We start from the raw sequence: 19,891 nt of genomic DNA, 5'->3' as shown, positions 1-19,891 counted from the left end.
AGTTAAATGTTTTTACTAAACAGATTAGTTCTGGGCAATGTCTGAAGGATGCATTGACACAAATCTACAAAGGGATCTCTGTCATGAGAGTGAAGTTTGACTGTGGCCAAACCTGTGGCTCTGTTAAACAACCTCCATCCACCCATCACCTACACCACTTCGTCTCATGCAGAGTTAGAGGGTTCTGGTGTCTAATCGTCCACAGTTGTGACAGTCGGCTCTGTGGACTGTCTGCCTGCACAGGGATGAATTAAGCAGGTAGGAACGACAGATTTCTCATTGAAACTATTTTCTAAATTAACTCAGACGAGAAACAGACTCGCAAATCCAAATATGTGAAACTAACAATGTAATCAACTTTTTTTTTTTTTTTTTAAACAATGATAAAGCCACATTTTGAATGGACAGAGCCACTGTAGAAGTTGGGACTCAAAACTGAAGTTGTGGTGTGGCGACACCTAGCGGTCAAACGTGGGAGACAAACGAAAAACTGAGCACACAAGAAAGCGTCTCAACAGTATATTATTTTTTATTAGTTTCTGTAACCAAACCAAGTGAATGTAAATAAGACCGTACATATTTTAATACAGCGATGAAACCCCTGTACAAGTACAACAAAAAAAAACAAAAAAGAAAAACGTCATTGCGCCCCCCCCACCCACCCCATTCATCCTTTCTCCACAGCAGGGTCGATGTGAGGAGGGGCCCCTCACCACCTCACGGTGCATACTACTATACAATTCAGAAGGATCCTCGTCAGCACAACTCCAGGATGAGAGCGCTGTGGGGTGAGACAGCCAGCGGAGGTGAGGCAGAGACAAAACAGCATTGATTGCTCTCATTGTTAACGACAAAAACAGTGTCCTCCTGCCCTAATGCATCGAACTTGAGGCTTCTCATTTGACTTTTTCTTCTTCTTTGTTCCCTGCGCTGTTGCTCTTCGCTGTGACGGTCGACACACGAGTTTTTTTTCTATCGTTGCAACAATCCAACTCGCCGCTTCAATTCCTACCCCGATATATCCATTACCTAAGGGCACTGAAATCCGACAATAGCAGCAGGTCTGGGTGCTTTGTAGTTAAGTGTGTATGTGTGGCAGGATAGGATGGGTGTGTGAGGAGTGGAAGGGTGTGTGACAGGCCTATACAGCTTGAAGTAGTGATCATACATCATCTGTGTAGTCTCAAATGCTCTGACTTCTTCTCTTGCTTTAACCTTTGGCTGAATGAACAGAAGAGTCCAGCAACGCGCCCCACACTTCCTCTCATGCATATGCCACGAGCGCACACACCAGACACACGCCACACACACACACACACCTCAACGCGTCTATTTCTCAGGCAAGGAGATGAGAGCAAAAGGCAGGAGCAAGGGCTCACAGGCAGACGAATCATGAATTTAATCAATGCTGCAACTTTTCACATTTCCATTGTGGTGGAACAAAAACAAAAAAGAAAAAAAAACCCAAAAAACAAAAAAAATAATTTCAGATCCCAGGTCTCCGTGCAGCAACCCAGTGAGAAAACCGTTGAATGTGCGGGCATGTGCACAAATCTCTAGATTAGTTATGACAGGAGATCGGACAACAAAAAGTGTGCTTCGCTAAATGACAACTAAGATTGTGTTTTGACTACAAAAACCAGCCTAATTCCTTCTTTGCTTGAACAGAACAGGCTTCTCCTATAATATGTGCGATCCTACTTGGGAAATGAACAGAAATGAGAGGGCTATAAAAAAAAAAAAAAATGGCAAAACTCAGCAGCAAATCTCTATTTACTCTCTTGAACTCCCCTTTATCTACCTCCAAAGTAGATTTCTATGGAACAACTTGTGCAGCAATTTTTAATCAGCATCTAAATATGACGGAAGAATCCAACTCAAATGTCCACACGAACCGTGGGACAAGACAGGAAGAAAGAAGAGAAAGGATTTTTGTTTGCACTCGTCAGTGCCTACTGTCAGGACCACTACCATCTGGATCACCAACCAACGTATCCGCCCCCCCCCCCCCCCACGCTGTCCTCCAGTGTTGATATGAGGTGGTGGCTGAGTGAATGGGGCTGGATTCTCTCTTCCTCTTCCATCCTTTCGTTCCATCATCTGAGAGGGTCAGGAGCTCATTACTTGCCCTCCTCTGGTTTGATGGCCTGCGGCTTTATGGGGCCAGTCCGTATGGGCTTGGCCGTGGACACGGGGGTTTTGTCAGAATCCGGGCGATCGCCCCCGGGCTGATGGTTTGGGGAAGAAGCGTCGAGCGGGGGCTTCCCCACTTGATCGAGTCGAGACGCTTTATTGACTTGTGGGGCCTTCATCTGCTGCTGCTGCTGCTCTGAGAAGAACTTGTGAGTGGACTGGAGCACCTCAGCTCGCTGTTTCGCCTGCAGGGAGCCAAGAGAAAACGAAAATTTAGTCACCACTCCCACTAAAATCCAAGATCCGATTCACCAAGACGACACAACAAAACATACCTTTAGGTCCTGCTCGGCTTTCAGAGCTGCCTGCGTGCCTCTGGGTGCAAGCGGCGGGCCAGAGGGGCCTCGGGCAGGGTGCTGGCTGTGCTGCGGGTGCTGGGCTCGGGGGTGAGGCATGAGGCCACCACTCACGTTAGGCGACATTGGAGGGCCCATTGCAGAACGCTGCACACCTCCAACAAAGGAGTTAGCATGAGGAGGTCGAACCAGAGGAGATACGATGCTGGGCTGAGACAAAATCTACAAGGGGGTAAAAAGAAAAAAAAAAATCAGTCAAATAATTCTTTGAGCAACACCAAAACATTCAGGCTGCTGAGGTTACATTACTGGGGCATACCTGCGGGTTGAACTGGCCAGGGAAATGCTGCGTCATTCTCATGCCGGCTGAGCTGGGCTGAAACTGCTTCTGGTAAAGTAAGCTGTTCATTTTACTGGACTGGCTGCTCGGAGAGGTAGAGCTTGCCCTGCAGGGGGAGGGCAAGAAAACACTCAAGCTGTAAGTCCTGTGGTGCATTGTGGGACGACGCAGGACGTCCTGCTGTCCCACTTGTTGCTGACAAGACTTCCTTCCACTAGCATCGGTCACATCCCGCTCCGGCTGGTTACACTCTAACTAGTACATCCAGCTCAAACTGTTCACGTCCGACTCCGGTCTAGTCACCACCGGTGTGTCCCAGGGCTCTGTCACGGGGACCCTCCTTTTCATTACCTACTTTAATCCCCCTAGTAAATGGGTTCTATGCACAACTCAACCACTTCCTGAACTTCAGGAGGCTCCGTTGCTTCCTACCTTTCATGATAGGATGAGCTGATTAATGCAGGTGTGTCTGACCATTACTGTTGTGGTTACAGAAGTCAGGCACACCTGGATTAATCAGCTCGTCCTATCATGAAATACAGGAAACAAGGAGCCTCCTGAAGTTCAGGAAGTGGTGAAGTTGTGCATAGAGTCCATTCAGTATCTCCTTCCACTGCTTCGTGGTTGACACCCAGCTCTATCCATTCCACTTTCCCACCCCTCTTCCTCACCTCCTGCCTTTCTGGAATAAAAACCATGTTTCACCTCCAACTTTCTAATACTAAACAACAAAACAAACGCTTCTTGTTGGCTCCAAATGCACCTTACCCAGAGTGGACAGGTTCTCTCTCTCTTTTTAACCTGTCTGCATTTCATTGAGTTTCTTTGTACATTGACCTCGAGTGACCTGAAAAGTGCTTCCAAATAAAATGTATTATTGTAATAAAGAACTGCTTCTCCACCTCTGATGCAACTGACTTTATTCTGTGAAACAACAGCTCATAAATAAAAGCTTACAGCGCTGCTTATAGAGAGTACAAGCTTCTCCACGTTTACCTGTAATGGCTGGAGGTGGGTGTTGTACTCCTGGCACTGACGGGCGGCGTCCCCGGCTTCACATCCATCCCGCTGCCAAACAGTTTCAGGTCCATATCCATCTGCGACAAATCGGACAGAAAATAAGTTCCTGAACTCAATAGAAGCCGAGCCGTTGACTTGACGCACACCCAGGGCCGTACCTTGCTGGTGGGAGGTTGCATCATGTTATGGTTGGGGCCCATGATGCCTCGGTATGGCTGGGAGACCGGAGGCTGTCGGCTGATGTTGGGGGGCTGCGCCTGAGGCGGAGTGGGAGGCAGTGCCAATAAGGGCTGACCTCCACCCGAGCCGAAGTTCGGCAGGGACAACTGGGAGCCGGGCAGAGGGACGGTCACCTGGGGACAAGACCTCAGAGTTGAACCAGTTTTCCACAGGCTGCACAGGTTCACCAGCATCAGAGGTTCACGTTACCTGCTGCATGGCAGAGCTGGGTGACTGGGTGTTGCTGTAGTAGCTGCTCTGCCCGTGCTGCTGCACCTGCCCTGAGTACATGTTTGAATGCTGATTCATCCCTTGTCGAGCCTGAAACAAAGAAATACGTCAGACTGAATCGCCACAACAAAACAAGAAAGCTCATGGCGATCCTAGTCGGATGTGAGCAGTGTGCGGTGTGCTCACCTGCAGCAGATGTGTATCAATGAGCTGCGACCCTCCCATGCCGGAGGGCTGGTTCAGCTGTGGCTCAAACAGAATGGGAATGTGCTGGGTGGATGATGGCTGCTGGTAAGCCAGGTTGGACTGAGGCTTGCCCAGTTCAGGCGCCTGCACTCCAGGATAGCTGTGCAGTGAAGGTCCGGACAGCATCATGGAGGGCTGCGACAGGCTGCTCTGCATGAAGGCTTGCTGAGACCTACGGACGAGTGGCACAGGACAGGGCAAGTACTGCTTTAGAAAAGTAACAGTGACACCTCAGAGATATAAAGGACAACCACCTTTTTAATCCGTCACAATTAAATGAAATAATTGGTGAACTCATTTCAGTTTGTAGCTGTTAGCAAAACAGTGATTTCCTCTAATGAAAAAGGAAAAAAAGCACAATATCAAAGTTAGACAGGTGCTGCTTATTCAATTGTACACTTTCAATTATTTTATGTATTATATATAAACAAAAAAGAGGATACTATCAACACCATCAACAATGGTCTGATGCTGCAGGACTGGAGTGCCATCTACTGAGAAACAGATGTACACAGCGCAAACGGCAATTTCTTGGATATATTTATTTCTCTGTATAATACACACTGCTCGGCAGATGAAGGTTGCATAAGGAAGAAAAATATGAGAAGTACGTGGCTTAGTAAAGGAATAATAAATGCTGTGGCAAAAAGAAATCCGTACAAATTGTTCATTAAGTTAAAAATTAAGCTAGCAGAAAGCAATATTAAAATATATTATGTGAAATTGAGAATAATATAAACAGAACTTGGGATATATTTAACTTCATTAAACAAGGATATCATATCACCAATAATATGGTTAATAGTTTTTTTTTCTAAATGTTGTCCCAGAGTTTGCTGCTGAAATCCCAGATGAGGGAACTGACCAATATCAACCATTAAAAAGAATCCTGACTCAATTTTCATATAAGCAACAAATGAGCAGGCGGTGATAAGCAAAACCAAAAAGAACCTTCACAGCACAACAGAAATAAACTCAACAGATGTTGGAGGCTGATGTTTACACTAATCTCCGATTGAATAACAAAGGATCTTATTGTCATTTCTTGGGGGAAAAACAGAGGCTGGCCAGAGTCATGTGACCCTAAATCTTACGCCGTGTGGGACTGAGCCAACCTGCCGGTAAAATGGACCTCATGAGATAAAAGATGACCGCATCAACAAGTTTGTTTTGCCAGTTATTTCTCAAAAAGATGTGAACAAAATTGACTGAAGCCTTTTTAAATTTAAACTGTATCAGGTATTCACTCCAGTCAAAACAAAAAGGAATGACACAGCTCAAGAAATTTGAATCCTCTCCAGATGAAATTCACTTGTAAAGCGTGGGCCAAGTAAAACTGTGGGAGATCAAACAAAAAAGGCTTGAAATAGTTGTTTCTGTTTCAGAAATGTGGAAAAATATGGTTTATTCACATTGAAATATTGGAAAAATAAATATTCCCACTTTATTGTAGTTCTAAGTTGAGTTAAGTCAGAACTATTAAAACATTTACAGAATTCTAACTGCTATAATCTCACTGATAACCGATCATTTTCAGAACGACGGCAAACCTCAACATCTCTGGTGATGCTTTGTTGCAGCTGTGTCTGAAGCAGAGAACCACACGTGTGAATGTTACCTGTAGGGCTGCAGCGAGGAGCTGAACAGGTCCTGCGGCTGTGAAACCGGAGGCCCGGTGCTCAGGCCGAGCTGCGCCTGGTGTGTGTGTTGGTGCTGAGGCTGGCCCTGCAGCGGAGCGTAGATCGGGATGGGAATCTGCTGCACTGCTGTTGGCTGTAAGGCGAGGCAACACAGACCGTTCAAACTTAAAACATGAAAACACATCTGCAACGCGTTTCTGAGCTGTGATGGTCCAACCTACCTGCGAGAGGCCGGGCTGGAAGCCTTGCTGCTGGGCGAGGGAGGGGGGAGCCAAACGAGGGTGCGGGGTGCTGAAGAGGTGGCTCGTGTCCATGTAGAAGGCTGGAATCTGAGCTGCAGAACCTAAATTATACACAATATGAAACCTTACGGATTCTCAACACATCATAGAAACAGACAGCATCTTAAAAGGATTAAAAAATAACGGAGAAGTTCATTTTCTCTTTAATAGATTACAGTAAGCTGGAAGTTTAATCTAAATATTTCAAAGATTCTTAGAATTTTAGCTTAGAAACGCTTGAAAGTTTAGTTTAAGTCTCAAGTATAACCTAATGTAACTAAATCACTGAAAAAAATGTGTCAATTTCTAGTGCTTCTCAACTTTTTCCTCATTGCACCTGTATAATGTATAAAACAAAAGCAAAGCATCTGCACAGCTCTGATGTTTCCCTCACCTGCTGCAGACTGGGAGACGTACACCTGCGGGGTTTGCTGCTGCTGGGGGAGCAGTGGAGGCACACAGCCGAGCTGAGAGAAGCTGCTGCTGCTGCTGCTACTGCTGGAGGACGACAGGCCTCCGCCTTGCAGCTGTTGAGGCTTCACCTTGCAGATGTTCGGCGGGTCAGACGCTGTGGTTGTCTTGGTGCTGAGGGATGAAGTTGTATAGGTACCAGAACCTGCGGTTTGGTCACAGTTGAAAGGTTATTACAGGAAATCAGCGTCTGATCCTCTATGGTTGTGGCGGGAGCAGTAATTAGCGCATACTACCTGACAGGGAGGTGCTGGGGGTGACAGAAGCTACAGGGATCTGTGGCATCGAGGCTGAAGAGAAGGATGAGTACGAGGAAGCACAAGAGGTAATGGGGGATGAGGAGGATGTGACGGGGGAATTCTTCTCCAGACTCGGGGAGTTTTCCCACGCCTTACGAGCCGATTCCATCTGGGGAGGATGAAAAAGTAAACCTATGAAACACCTCTGAGGATTATTTCCTCACTGGTCAGTGGACTGTGCTGCTCATCTCTGTACCTTTAGTGTTAGGTCAACGGTGGCAGGCGACACGGTGCTCAGACTGGTGCTCTGCTGCAGGGTTTCTCGGCGAGGAAGAGGCAGTGAGTGAGGCAACGCCACCTTAAACCCAATAAAAGAAAGCCGTCTCTGGTTAGGTGCAGCAGACCTCACTTGTGTTGTGTTATTCTTCTGAATACATCAAGACACTATTTTTTTTTTTTTAGAAACTGGAATTTCCCCAAGGGATTAATAAAGTATGATTATTATGTATTAAATACACACTTACGTTGGCTACCAAGCTCTCTTCCATTTTATTCCCTCCTGAGGGAACACTATCAGCCAGTGAGGACGAGGGGGTGGTGTAGTCAGTCACAGACTCCTGAACAGCAAACGCAATCATAGTTGTTAACCTGACATACCTTAGGATTCAAAACTTTAAACATCAGTCTACCTCCGCCCCCTAATCACTTTTAACTCCAGAACATGCAGCCTCGCCACGACGGCATCACGTGGAATACCTTGGAGTTGCTGTTGTACTCCGCCGACGGGACGGTGATCATGCCCTCGATGTCGCCTCCCAGCTCAGGTACAGTGGCGTCACTGGTAGGAGGACTTGAGTCTGCAGCTCGGTTGACAACGGCTCCAGGTACGCCACTCTCTATTCCTTCCGCTTCGCCTCCACGTGCATCTTTGGCCTTACGATTTTTCAAAGAGCGCTCTTTACCAATGGGACCGGGCTTATACTCCTTTGTTTCCACAGGTTCCATCTCAGGAAGCTGAAGAGAATATACGTTTTTTTTTTTCTTTTTCTTTTTACAAGCCACATTACATTTTTACTGGAATAAAAAGCATCTGTGTTACAGCAACTTCCTACCTTCTGTGTTTTGATTGGGCCAGCTCGAGGTTGTTTCTGTCTCTGTTCTTTGGGAGCAGGTAGTTTGTTTTCAGAGCCACTTTCTAGCATAGCAGGAACTCCATCGCTGTCAGTGCTGCCTGCAGACGATGGAGCTCCAAACTGAATACTTTCTATTCCCAACTCGACGCTGCTCTCTGCTCCAGGCTTCACACCCTGCAACGCAATTATTTTTATGGTTTATCAGGAGGCAACACATGGAAACAACCTCATGGGAAGTGACATGTACATTCGACCCACCTCAGAGGAGACAGTGCCACTAAAGGAGGTAAGAGGTTTGTTCCAGGCACTCACGGAAGGTGGCTGAGGCGGGCTGATAGGACCTACTGGAATATATGCATTATGCGTTTTAAACTTGGCTTCACGACAGAAGAAGAAAAAAGGAATGAACAATTGCACTTACGCTTCTTGACGTCAGGAAGGACGGTGGAGCCCGCTACCTTGTTCTCCCACAGTTCTGTACCCAGAGTGTTGTGTGTCTGCGCTGGTGCAGGGGGGAGGCTCTTTGAGCTGAAGTCGACAGTAGCAGGGGGAATGGAGGACAGAGGGGCCACTGTTCCTTCCAGAGTCTGAGGAGATGCAGCGGGCTGGGAGGGGGGAAGGTGAGGATGCTGGGAAGCAGGAATGGCGGGCTGCTGCTGCTGCTGCTGCTGCTGCTGGGCCTGTGGAGCGGAGGCTACAGAAGGCTGAGGCTGTGAAGCCTGTTGTTGCGGCGGTGATTGTTGCTGCTGCTGCTGTTGTTGCTGCTGCTGCTGTTGTTGTTGTTGTTGTTGCGATGACTGTTTTTTTGCAAATCTTGGTGGCAGTTTTCCCCCGCCTCCTCTTGTTTTTTCGCCAGAAACTTTTTTACCCCAATTCTGTGGGAGAGAAGAATTTTTTTGTTATTCTGAACCTGATGACTGAATTTGGTCAACATACTCATCACAAACAACTTCTTAATATCCAAAAATTCTAAACTGATCAAGGAGTAATTAAGCTTTGCATCCATAAATAAGTCATCTGATGACCCCCAATGCCAGCAGTCACTGTCATGCCATACCTATAATATGAGCTGTACCACAACTTTGAATAATTGCCCGATATTGAAAATTGAAGTCAACTCAAAAAATAGGGCCACAACACTCCATTACACATTTGACATTTCTACAGATACGTCACAAAAAAAAAAAGAAAGAATCCAGGTATCTTAATCTAGAGAGAATATCAATGAAAGACAGCCCTCTTCACCTGAGTGGTTTGCTCTTCTTTTTTCCTTTTCTCCTCATCCTGGAGGCGTTTCTGCTGCTTTCGGGAGACGACCTCTGTAAAGCCATCATCATTTGCACTGGACTGTGGATCTTCTGTGGTGGTGACCTCTGGGTGATCATCAATAATGACCACACCTACAGAAACAAATTTACCATTCATTTTTACGTTACGAATTGGAGTACATTTACAGACAAGTGGATGAACACGTCTACTGACTGGCATAGTTGTTGAGATCAAACTGAGAAAGAGCGTTCTCTTTGGGCTTCTTGGTGGCCTGCTTGGCGTCATCCTTGCGACGTGCCGCCTGATCTTTTGGAGGCCTCTGAGCTGATCCTCCAGCTGCTGGTGCGGTTGCCTCCAAGTTCTGTTGGGCTCCAGGTCTGTTGCATTTACAGAAAGACAAAGTTAGTCCAGGTACTTTTGAGGGAGGACAATGATATCAACGTGCATCAATGCAACATAATTTTTCTGAACAGACTTTTTGCAAGTACCACAGGCTGACAGAGCTGATGGGTTGGGTGCAATAATGCTCTAGTATTTCAATGAACCAGAATACATGGTGCTACAATGATTTTTCGACCACCAAAATGACCCCAAGAGCAAAATGACGACTTATCTAAGGTCACAAAAGACTCCACAACAACATTCAAAGGACAGCAGGCCTCACTGGCCTCAGTTCAGGTCAGTGTTCAATACTCTACCATGAGAGAGAGAGACAGAGCAAAAATGGCCTGCATGGCAGAGATCCAAGATGAAAACCACTGCGGAGCACAAAGAACATGAAGACTCTTCTCAAAAACCCAGTGGTGGTAGTGGGAAGGCCTGGGCTGTTCTGCTGGTTTTTAACCTTCAAGATGGAAAATTTCTCAGAGCAACCGTTTACTGACTTTACCGGTGTGCTCCCAACATCATACCACAGACTCCCATGTGGAGAGCTGCTGAGAACCGTAGCGAGAACAATATCATTCATGAAACAGATGACAGCGAGTTGCTCGGCCCGATGGAAAGCTTCTGTTGGGACTGCAGTGTGGAGGAGGCAAAATATGCAACCAAGAATTTACATATCAAAGTAATCAACCTTTTTGGTATTGCCTTAACATATAACCTCACGCATAAAAGCTAAAGTTATTTTTAGGCTATATCAAAACAGTACAAGATCAAATAAACCCAGAAAAAAAAAACAATGTGGAAACTCATGCAACTCTATTTACTGACTCATTTATCGATCAAAATTGCTTTGAATGGGAGAATACTGCTTGTTTCATCCTAAACTGAGATGCTTAATTCGACCCCGCCCAAATGAGGCCCCACAACAAAACTATCACAGCAACCAACGAGAGTTTGACCAGAAAGACAATGATGTGATCCAATAATTCTAGGCATATTGCCTCGTAATCAAGCATCAAAATTTCATATTCGGCATGCAGACTTTGTCCACTACAAGTGTAGATTATCAACCATTAAATGGCAAAAGCAGTCCGGGTAAGTCACGCAGTGTTTCTAAAATCTGTAGCAGAGTGGTCTGTCTCCTGAAAATCGATCTGAAACCAGAAATGCCACGGAGCAGGTGACGCCAGATGTACACAGTTCAGATGTGATAGAGCTGGTGTTTTCTTTTATTAATGTAAATCAATCTTTTTAGTTGTCCTCTTTAAAAGGAGCTTGCAGAAAGAGGGGCTACCTCTGCTCTTGTCAAAACAAACGGCATGCAGTAAGAAAACCGCACACAGATTAATTTGTCTAATAAATTGCCCGTTGTAATAGCTTCTCTTGACGAGTAAACGAAACTAATAAAATAAGAGAAAAGCACACAAGCAAAAAAAAAAAAAAAAGAATAACCTATACAAATACTACATTTGCTCTGATGTTCTGATATTAGGTTCATCACTTAATTAGGGTCAATAGTAACTTGACAAGAGTTTCATTGTGCCATTGTACTGCATAGAGTCAACTTCTTTGTGAAAGTGTTAATATAAGCAGACAGAGTGAATGCTCGACAGACAAAAGAGTGATTGTTTCACACTCACCCTTTGCGGCCTGCTTTAGCCCCTCCCCTCCTCTCGCCCTTGCCTCCCGTGTAGCTGCGGCCTGGTTTGGCTCCGCTGTTGCCTCTGCGGTTTTGTCTCTCTGTTGGCCGCTGATTGGAGAAACTCCTCTTGGCTGCAGGAGCTCCTTCACGTTTTGGAGTCATTCCTCCATCAAGTGGGCTTTTATTTGGGGTCAAAGAGCCCTGAGGAGGTGCAGGTGTTGGAGCAGAGGCTGTGGCTGCTTCGTTAGCAGCCTCCAGAGCACCTTTCCTCTCTTCTCGTTCTCGCCTTTCGTTGAAGTCGCTGCTTTCAGAGGCTGTTTCCCATTCCTCGTTGGCTTGATCTGAGGAGTTCTGGTTCGACAGGTCAGGGGATTTAGTGCCGACTGCTGCGATGGTGGGGCTGCTGGTCTCAGGCAGCGCCGCTTCTGAAGGAGAGGGCAGGTCAGGTGCAGGTACGGTGGCTGGCACTTCTGCAGGCACAGTTAGGGGGGTTCCTGGAGCTCTGGACAGAGTTGGAGAGAGGGAAACAGGGGCCGGGGCAGAGCTGGGGACAGCAGCAGCAGGCACAGAGGGCAAAGGAACAGGGGGGCTTGGGGCAGTCTCTCCACTAGCCAACACTGCTGCCTCGCGCTCTTTCAAGCGCCTGAAACGGGGAGGTTTGTCTTGCCTCGGGGGTCTTGCGGGCCTGGATCGACGGGGCCTCTCTCTGCTACTCTGTGGTCCCCCATCTCCATATTTCTTGCCATCGGATTTTGGTGGACGTCTTTCACCGGGAGGATTGTCATATCTTTGTGTGGATTCGGCGTCCTCTGGCCTGAATGTCTCCATGGGTTTGGAAGGCCACTGAGACGAAGACTCTCTGGCTGATGACCGTCTGAGAGGGGTGGCGCGAGGGCCACCGCGCTCCCTCGGCCCACCTCGTCTGCTGTACAATCCTCCTCTCCCTCGACGAGAAGGTTCACCTTTAGGAAGGAACCCAGGCTTCGGTCGGCTTTCGTCGTCGCCTCTTGATCCAACCTTGTCCCCCAAGTGAGGCGGTCCGAAGCCGGGCTTGTTGAGGCCTGACCGGCCCTCTCCTGGGAGATCTCTCCGCAGTGGACGGCTAGGTTTGGTGCTAGGCTCGCGATCAGAGGGTCCTGTATCACTGGCTGACTCCCTCCCACCTTCACTTTCAGAGTCCGTGTCTGAACCACGACGCCTTCTGCGTTTTGGTATAACTTCAAAGTCTGAACTTTCACTGCGCGTCTCGCTTTCCTCCCTGTTGCGAAAGGCCGCAGTACCTCCACAAGAGGGTAAATCAGAGCGCGATCGAGGCTCTCTATAAGGGTATTCTGCCCGACTTCTCCCACGACTTCCCCTTCCTCTGCCACTGTAAGTGCCCCGGTAGCTCCGGCCTCTGGAGTAATATTCCCCTCGACCACGTCCTTTGAAATTCGAGTCCGAGGGCCACTCGCGGTCTCTGTCCTTGTCCATTTCTTTTTCCCTCTCCCTCTCCCGTTCTCGATCTCTCTCTTCTCGTCGGTAGGCACGTGGAGGAAGGGTCGACTCTTTCCTGACGGGCAGTTTGGGTTCTGGATGTTTGTCAATGGTGGATGGTTTGTCTACTTTCTCCTCCTGAGAGGAAGAGGTGGGCACTCCCGATGAAGGCTGAGAGTCTCTGGCCCTCTGATGTGCAACTGGTGTCTCCTCCGTGGATTCTCTCTTTGCCTCTCCCTGAGGTCTGGGGCTCTCGGACACAGCAGCGGCGGCAAAAGGGGCTTTGGAAGACTGATCCTTTTTGGACCTGTCGCCTCTTTCTCGCTCCCCCCTCTCACGACGCCTTTCTCGCTCTTCTCTTTGTTCCCGTTCTTCTTTCATGTCCCTCAGAACAGGCTTCTTTATCGGCCCAGACCTGCGTATGGGTCTCTCTCCCCCTGGTCCTTCTCTTCGTCCAGCCCCTGATCTCCCACCCCAGCGCAAGTCAGATTTCTGCTTGCTTGGAGCTGGCAGGGGAAGCTTCTCTTGTTTGTGTAATCCATCAGCGGGAGGTGTGGCCCTGCTGCTCGTGACCGCAGCTTGGGAATACAGCTCATTCTGTGGCTTATCATCGCTGCTGTCCTGTAGCTCTAGTGACTTTGTACTGAGGGGTAGACCGTCAAACCTCGGCTCATCAAGCTTGAGGGAATGACTGGAGCCTTGAGAGACGCTCCTCTGGAGCATAGCTTGACCAAGAGCTTCAACCTCCTCTCCACTTGGCAAACCTGGCTCCTCAGGATCAAAGGCCGAGCCCACAGGGACTCTTTCTAGAGGTCCTGAAGCATCCTCCGGACCCGGAGTAAATGGTGAAATGGACTCTGAAGGGTCCCGGAAGAAGTTACTTTTGCGAGAGTCCAATGCACTGTGATCCTGGGGGTAAATGGAGGAAAGACCCCTGTCCATATCCAAACCAGAGTCCAATCTGTAAAGAAAATATAAATTATGTTGTTTATAAAGTTCAACTTTCTGATATTGACTCATGCTCTTTGGTTAATCTGTTAAGTTTACCTTTGCTCCTTGTTGTCATCTCGCCCCTTTGGAGGAGTTACAGAAGGTAATGGCTCAGATTGCGGGTATGGTTCTGATCCCCATACCATGCGGGAGTCTGAAGGTAAACCATGGTCACGGATTGGTCTGGTCAAGTGATCAAATGAGTCAGAGCTTGAACTGGAGTTGTCACCGGGCTCTCTACGCACAATCTGCTTTGGAGGCATCCTCCCTGAAGAGTTAAAAACAGCAGCGTTTCACATTAATTACTATAAATCCCACAAACATAACCACACATTCCCAATTTCTGCAAATCTACTTACCTGGGTGAAGGTTAGTTGGCATATCCAAAGGAGGGCGACCTGACATCATGCGGGGGTCCATATAAGACTGCATCATGAGCCAGCGGGGGTCAAAGCCCATGGAGGCCAGGTGTTGGTGGTGAGGGCCCATGGGCTGATACATAGATCGATGTTGCTGCTGCTGCTGCTGTTGGGTCGCAGGCACACTTCCACCTGATGGGGACACAGAGCCTCCGGTCTGCTGTTGCTGCTGTTGCCATTGTTGCTGCTTCATCTGCTCCTACAGAACAAGAAAAAAAAATCTCTATCAATATATGTGTGTATGAAAATATACTATACTTTATTTTTTGGCTTATGGTCAAAACTTTATTTTAGCCATTTTTTTTTTTAATCCAACTGCTCTAAAGAGTAGGATATTTGTTGAACTTTGATGTGATTTCCAACACAAAACTGCATAAAAACAAACACTTGCAGATTTCTTTTTAGGGGGGAAAATTTGAAAATTTGCAAGGATGAGGCTTTGTGAGCGACACTGGCATGTCGTTAATTTCTGTGACTGCTACATCAATATGTTAGTTGAAGGACTGATAAGGGTTCAGTTTTTATCCAAACAATTCTCCCACTGGCTCCTGAAAGTCAATAACAATATCGTACATCTCCAGGTGTAATCCAACTACTGGTCTATCTGTAAAGATCTAGTCTGCAACATTAAACCGCAAATAGCCTTACCTGCTGTCTAAGGAAACGAGGTGGCAAGGACTTCTGAAACTGTTTGGAATAGCCTGAGATGAGAGAGGGACGCATAGCAGCTGCTGCCTCTCCTTCCAGCTGTGGGGATCCAACAGGGACCTCCTCGCCACTGGCAGCTTCCATGTGGGGCAGAGGCAAGTGTGGCTCATCTGCTGCAGGGCAGGCGCAGACACAGGATTGATGTTAAAGTGGCAGTGTGACATAAGTGAAACTCATTTACAACATGAACACATGCACACACACACACACCTACTCGTCTCACCTCTATTGTCTTCTATGTGAAAATAATCCCGGATATGCACTGATGTTCTTTCAGTCTGATTTTCCTCCATCATGGGACTGACCTCAGCCAAGGAGGGCTCCGTCTCACTGGGGGTCTCTGGAGCTACGGCTACAGTCACAGGTCTTTGGACAGGCGGACTGGGCTGACGTGGCAAGTGAACCTCTTCCTCGGCACTCGGTTCAAATCTCTCTCGCTCCATCCTGTCCCGTTCACGATCCACCCTCTCAGATGGAGGAGCTTGAATTACTGGGGCTTGCGATTGTGTAACTGGTACTGAAGGTGCTGGGCTAGAAACGGGCGCGGGAGCTAACAGGGAGGCTTCCTCGAGGTTGGCTCCAGCCTCGTCGACGGTGGCCTGAGCAGTGGAAGTTTTGCCCTCGTTCACCTGTCGGTGTTTCTCATTGAGACGTTTCAGTTTTTCAGCGCAGGCAGCAAGCCGTTGTTCTTCCATTCGCCGCTCTTCTTCTTCTCTTCTGCGTCTAGCTCGCTCCACAGCTTCAGACACTTCAGGCTTCTTTCGCTTCTGTCGCCAAGCATCAGAGTCCTCATCCGCACCAGGCGTTTGTGGTTTGCCTCCCCGGGGTGGAGCGCCACCGACTGTACGATTCCCACCCTGGGGTTAAATGAAAAAAATAAAATTAATACAGACAACCACTCAGTCTCAAAAGCAACCCAGCAACAGTATTGTTGTGAAACGCATCCATCTTCACCTGGTAGTCTTGTGGAGCTGCTGATTTATTATATGGCTGTGCCATGCTGCCCGGTGATGGCGCTCTAGGATCCACACTGTCTGCCCAAGAGGTTTTATTGCCCCCACGGTCCTCCGATCCTTCCTTCCAACCCTCCTGAGTGTCTGATGTCCGGGACCTTATGCGATCCACTTTACCCATCCACTCCCTAGAAAAAAACAATTGAGTGAAAAAACAAACAAGGTATTCATTCATTCATTCTAATCTCACCAAGAGCAACTTCTTCAGGTATTTTTCCCATACTTTTCACATAAAGATAACCATCTCTAGCTTCAATGTTAGAAATGCTGTTTAGCTTCAAGGTGAAACTGATTTACGGAGTTCATCTTTTACATTGAGAAAACTGATGTCAAAAATTCTTGTGTAAAACTCCAAAACAGAAGAATTATGCTGTATTTTTAACCCTCTGACTTTAAAGAAATACAGATAATTTGGATTATGGTTGCAGAACTGTGAATGGTAATTCAATAACGTGTTAGAAACCTAGTTTGAGAGTGGATAGCCCTGGGAGTCATATTAATGACTAGTATTCGGGCACAAAGTACTATTTCTCTCATTTCTGGTAGTTTTTGGAATCCTCTAGATATTACAGAATGCCTAGCAGTTATGGTGATAAATGTGTGTACCAGGTCCATTCAGAGGCAACATGACCATCATGATTACCAGTAGGTGTAGTAATGAAATGTTGAGCATAATTTAAAACTAACATGGGAGACAGAGAATCACTGGTGTGGTGCGAAACAAAAGTTAAACATACAATGAAACCATCCTATTGCTCACCAGTTTTCTCCTTTTTCTTTAGCAGCTTGGTTCTCCTCATCGTCACTGAAGTTTAGCTTCTCGGTGTAATCCACCTCCATCTGAGCTCCTGAATTGCAGAACACAAAGCATTAACAAGCTAACCAATCATAAAAGCTTATTGTTACAACCTAGCTCCAAAGTGGGAACAAAACAGAGACAGCCTTGTGGTGGTGATGGGTAAAAAAAGATTTATTTCCCAAAAAGCGCCCTGCAGAACAGAAACCCAGAGAGACCACTGGAGCCGGTTAATGAATTAAGCCTGGAAATGAACCATGAAACCTGACTTCAAACGGAGATGTCTTCAGGGGCAACAACACCAGAACCCTGGTCCCCAGGACTGAGCTGACGAGCCTCAGCCTTACGAGCACACCAGTACTTCATGTTGGCCTGGGAAGAGACCAGGCTCCGCCTAGCTCTCTCCCCCGCCACATACAACCGCTTCCGGAAAGCACGCAGAGGTTTAATTTCCTGAGAAGGCGTCCTGGTCAATTGACATGTGTGGCATGTTCTGACATACAGAGAAACCACAAGTACTGCATGGAGCATAAACTGACACAGACTCGAACGAAGCACCGAGGGAAGGACTGGCTTGCTGCGCTGCTATCAGGTCAATGTGAGAAACGGACAGAAGAGACTCAGGCACAGCCAGAGCGGGGGACCCATCGTCCTCGCTGCCACTCTGTTCGGGGTTGGACTCTGCCTCTCCACCACACATGGACAAAGTGACTGCACATGCCAAAGGCAGATTAATTGACACAACAAATGATTGTGCAGGACCAGACAAACCCCCAGGAATCTGACCCCCAACACCAGCAGAACCCTGAGTTAATCTGCACTCCTCCAGTCTCTTAAGCTCAAACTATAACAACAGCAACCTCTCGCGCCTTGAAGTTGAGCTACTCAGAAGCTTCACCAGCAGCAGCAGAGACACAGACTTACAAATCTCTCCAGCAGCCTCAACTGTAGGATGGAGAACACCTGCAGCAAACGCAATGTCTTTTCAACTAGAAACAAAATCTGACACAAATGTTCCCAGACCAGCCCCCGTTAATTAAAACCTGGTTCCAAATTAGCAATGGTCGCATCGCTGTCAAAAGTGCTCTTCCACAAAAGTGCTCTGAAGACCACAAGAAAGAACCAGAAACAAACCATTCAGGGCCCCAGCCACAAGCAGCTCCTGGCAGAGAGTTCCCCTAGACTGGGAGAAAGAGCAATCAAATGCAGCTGGGCCACTGACTGCAGGTGTGGCTCAACTAGATAACGACCCTCAGCTCCTGATTGGGTGCTCCTGCCGTCGAGGCGGAGGGACTCACAATACTAAGTCCCGCCTCCAGGTTCAGTTAGTTAAACTCAGACAGACTGAAGCTCCTGACCTGCCCAGCCCTCATCGGCATCAGTGTCCAAGTTGTCCAGCTCCTTCAGTTCAGTTGCGCTGATGATCGATGGTCTGTCTGGGTCTTGGAGCCAGGCTTGGGAAGGTGCCTGCTGGGGTCGCGATGAACGAGGACCCCTGAACACAAAACAGGGAGGAAAAAAAAAATGTTTACTGTGGGCCTTGCATTAATTTATAGAGTGCATTCACTACTTCAATGCACCCAGTCAAATATTATTCCCTAATAGATAATTGTCAGCTCTCAGGTTCTGTCAGGCACATTGTGCTTGTTTTACAAGAAGAAAAATAGCACGTCTGTGGATTGCATGATATGTGCTTTCAAAATGAGAAATACTGGTAAAAACATTGCTAATTTGACCTGGACTACTGAGATTAAGAATTAAAACTGCACAAAAATCATAGGAGAGCCTTTAATTTAGTTTTCCTCTCCAGCTTTCTCCTTTAACTCACTTTGCTCCTTCTTGTGGCACTGGGTATCTGAAGTTCCCTTGCCCAGGGCCAAAAGACATTTGGGGATAGGCATGGAACATCTAGAAAGAAGAAAGAATCGACACAGTCATTACAGAAAACACACACACATTTTCTTCCTCAAGTTGTGACAGAGTGTCAGTCTATGACTCACATAGGGTGGCATCATGCTCCTGAAAGCAGGGTCAAAGTGGGGCGATACCCCCGTGGGAGGTTGCTGCCCGCCATTAACCTTCGGTTGAGGAGGACCAGAGGGGGGCAACCTCTCCCTGCCATCCCTCTTCTCCCTCTGACCATCAGTGGTTACATTTCGGCCAGGTTCTTCAGCTTCCCCAGGTGGCGTAGCGGTACCGAAGGCCGTGTTCCCGTCCTCCAGAACCCTACTGTCCATGTCCAGGGGGCTGGGCGCAGTGTTCAAATTCCTGCCTCCGCCCTCGCGCCAACTGCCAACATCTAACAGTGCAGAGAAATATTGAGAACGTAATGGGAAAATGGAAACTAACAAGTGGACAACAAATCATGACTATGTGCATGAGACTGGACATACTTTGAGGTCTGAGGCTGGGGCCCGGTCCATACGGCTCCTCCTCTTGACCATCTCCTTTCTCCGCCTCACCAGCAGCCTGCAAGCTGGGAAACTCCTGGTGAAAATGGCTGCTCACGCGCGGAGATCCTAAAAACAATAGAAACACACAAATAACTTACAAGTGCATCCAAAGGTTTCACCCCAGACTCTCCAAGTTCATTTAGCTTTCATTCAAGCAACACATGAGGAAATTTTTCAAAACTTTCAAAGCATGTGTAATTTTGTGTCGCACAACCTCAACAACAATGACAAAAGCGTTCACTTTTTACTTAATATTACACTTTACAATGCTCTGGGCAGTCAACCAGAATGATTATATTTATCCTACCGTACTTCAATGATGTAAACTAGCCAAAGAGTGTAAACTTCTTTGAACACGAAAAGGAGACAAGTTGAATGGTGTTCATAGCCTGCCAATAACTTTAGGATGAGTGTGGAATAGAAGCAATTTCT

The 19,891-nt window shown here is 47.3% G+C and overlaps 1 protein-coding gene across 5 annotated transcripts in view; it reads right to left on the bottom strand.

Moving 5' to 3' along the window:
- Nucleotides 1–505: 505 nt before the first annotated feature.
- The window catches only part of prrc2c (proline-rich coiled-coil 2C), a 35,639-nt gene continuing 16,253 nt past the window's right edge, over nucleotides 506–19,891 (bottom strand). Inside the window, exons 5-34 of one of the 5 annotated variants that reach the window (XM_030084077.1) lie at nucleotides 19,400–19,525; nucleotides 19,007–19,305; nucleotides 18,835–18,914; nucleotides 18,365–18,501; nucleotides 16,971–17,058; nucleotides 16,152–16,338; nucleotides 15,421–16,054; nucleotides 15,138–15,310; nucleotides 14,430–14,688; nucleotides 14,128–14,338; nucleotides 11,603–14,041; nucleotides 9,792–9,955; nucleotides 9,555–9,709; nucleotides 8,731–9,184; nucleotides 8,568–8,653; nucleotides 8,289–8,483; nucleotides 7,933–8,190; nucleotides 7,701–7,793; nucleotides 7,433–7,534; nucleotides 7,174–7,345; nucleotides 6,861–7,082; nucleotides 6,407–6,528; nucleotides 6,164–6,318; nucleotides 4,486–4,717; nucleotides 4,279–4,389; nucleotides 4,008–4,202; nucleotides 3,826–3,926; nucleotides 2,809–2,911; nucleotides 2,469–2,711; nucleotides 506–2,378 (exon numbers count right to left, since the gene is read on the bottom strand). In XM_030084077.1, coding sequence (XP_029939937.1) covers nucleotides 2,121–2,378; nucleotides 2,469–2,711; nucleotides 2,809–2,911; nucleotides 3,826–3,926; nucleotides 4,008–4,202; nucleotides 4,279–4,389; nucleotides 4,486–4,717; nucleotides 6,164–6,318; nucleotides 6,407–6,528; nucleotides 6,861–7,082; nucleotides 7,174–7,345; nucleotides 7,433–7,534; nucleotides 7,701–7,793; nucleotides 7,933–8,190; nucleotides 8,289–8,483; nucleotides 8,568–8,653; nucleotides 8,731–9,184; nucleotides 9,555–9,709; nucleotides 9,792–9,955; nucleotides 11,603–14,041; nucleotides 14,128–14,338; nucleotides 14,430–14,688; nucleotides 15,138–15,310; nucleotides 15,421–16,054; nucleotides 16,152–16,338; nucleotides 16,971–17,058; nucleotides 18,365–18,501; nucleotides 18,835–18,914; nucleotides 19,007–19,305; nucleotides 19,400–19,525 — 8,054 coding nt within the window. In that variant the 3' untranslated portion in view covers nucleotides 506–2,120. Of the gene's footprint in view, nucleotides 2,379–2,468; nucleotides 2,712–2,808; nucleotides 2,936–3,825; nucleotides 3,927–4,007; nucleotides 4,203–4,278; nucleotides 4,390–4,485; nucleotides 4,718–6,163; nucleotides 6,319–6,406; nucleotides 6,529–6,860; nucleotides 7,083–7,173; nucleotides 7,346–7,432; nucleotides 7,535–7,700; nucleotides 7,794–7,932; nucleotides 8,191–8,288; nucleotides 8,484–8,567; nucleotides 8,654–8,730; nucleotides 9,185–9,554; nucleotides 9,710–9,791; nucleotides 9,956–11,602; nucleotides 14,042–14,127; nucleotides 14,339–14,429; nucleotides 14,689–15,137; nucleotides 15,311–15,420; nucleotides 16,055–16,151; nucleotides 16,339–16,970; nucleotides 17,059–18,364; nucleotides 18,502–18,834; nucleotides 18,915–19,006; nucleotides 19,306–19,399; nucleotides 19,526–19,891 lie in introns of all 5 variants that reach the window. The other 4 variants (XM_030084073.1, XM_030084072.1, XM_030084076.1 and 1 more) reach the window with 4 other exon arrangements.

Source organism: Salarias fasciatus, chromosome 23 (genome assembly GCF_902148845.1).
Source record: "Salarias fasciatus chromosome 23, fSalaFa1.1, whole genome shotgun sequence".
Taxonomy (NCBI): domain Eukaryota; kingdom Metazoa; phylum Chordata; class Actinopteri; order Blenniiformes; family Blenniidae; genus Salarias; species Salarias fasciatus.
This window is presented reverse-complemented; position numbering and strand designations above follow the sequence as displayed.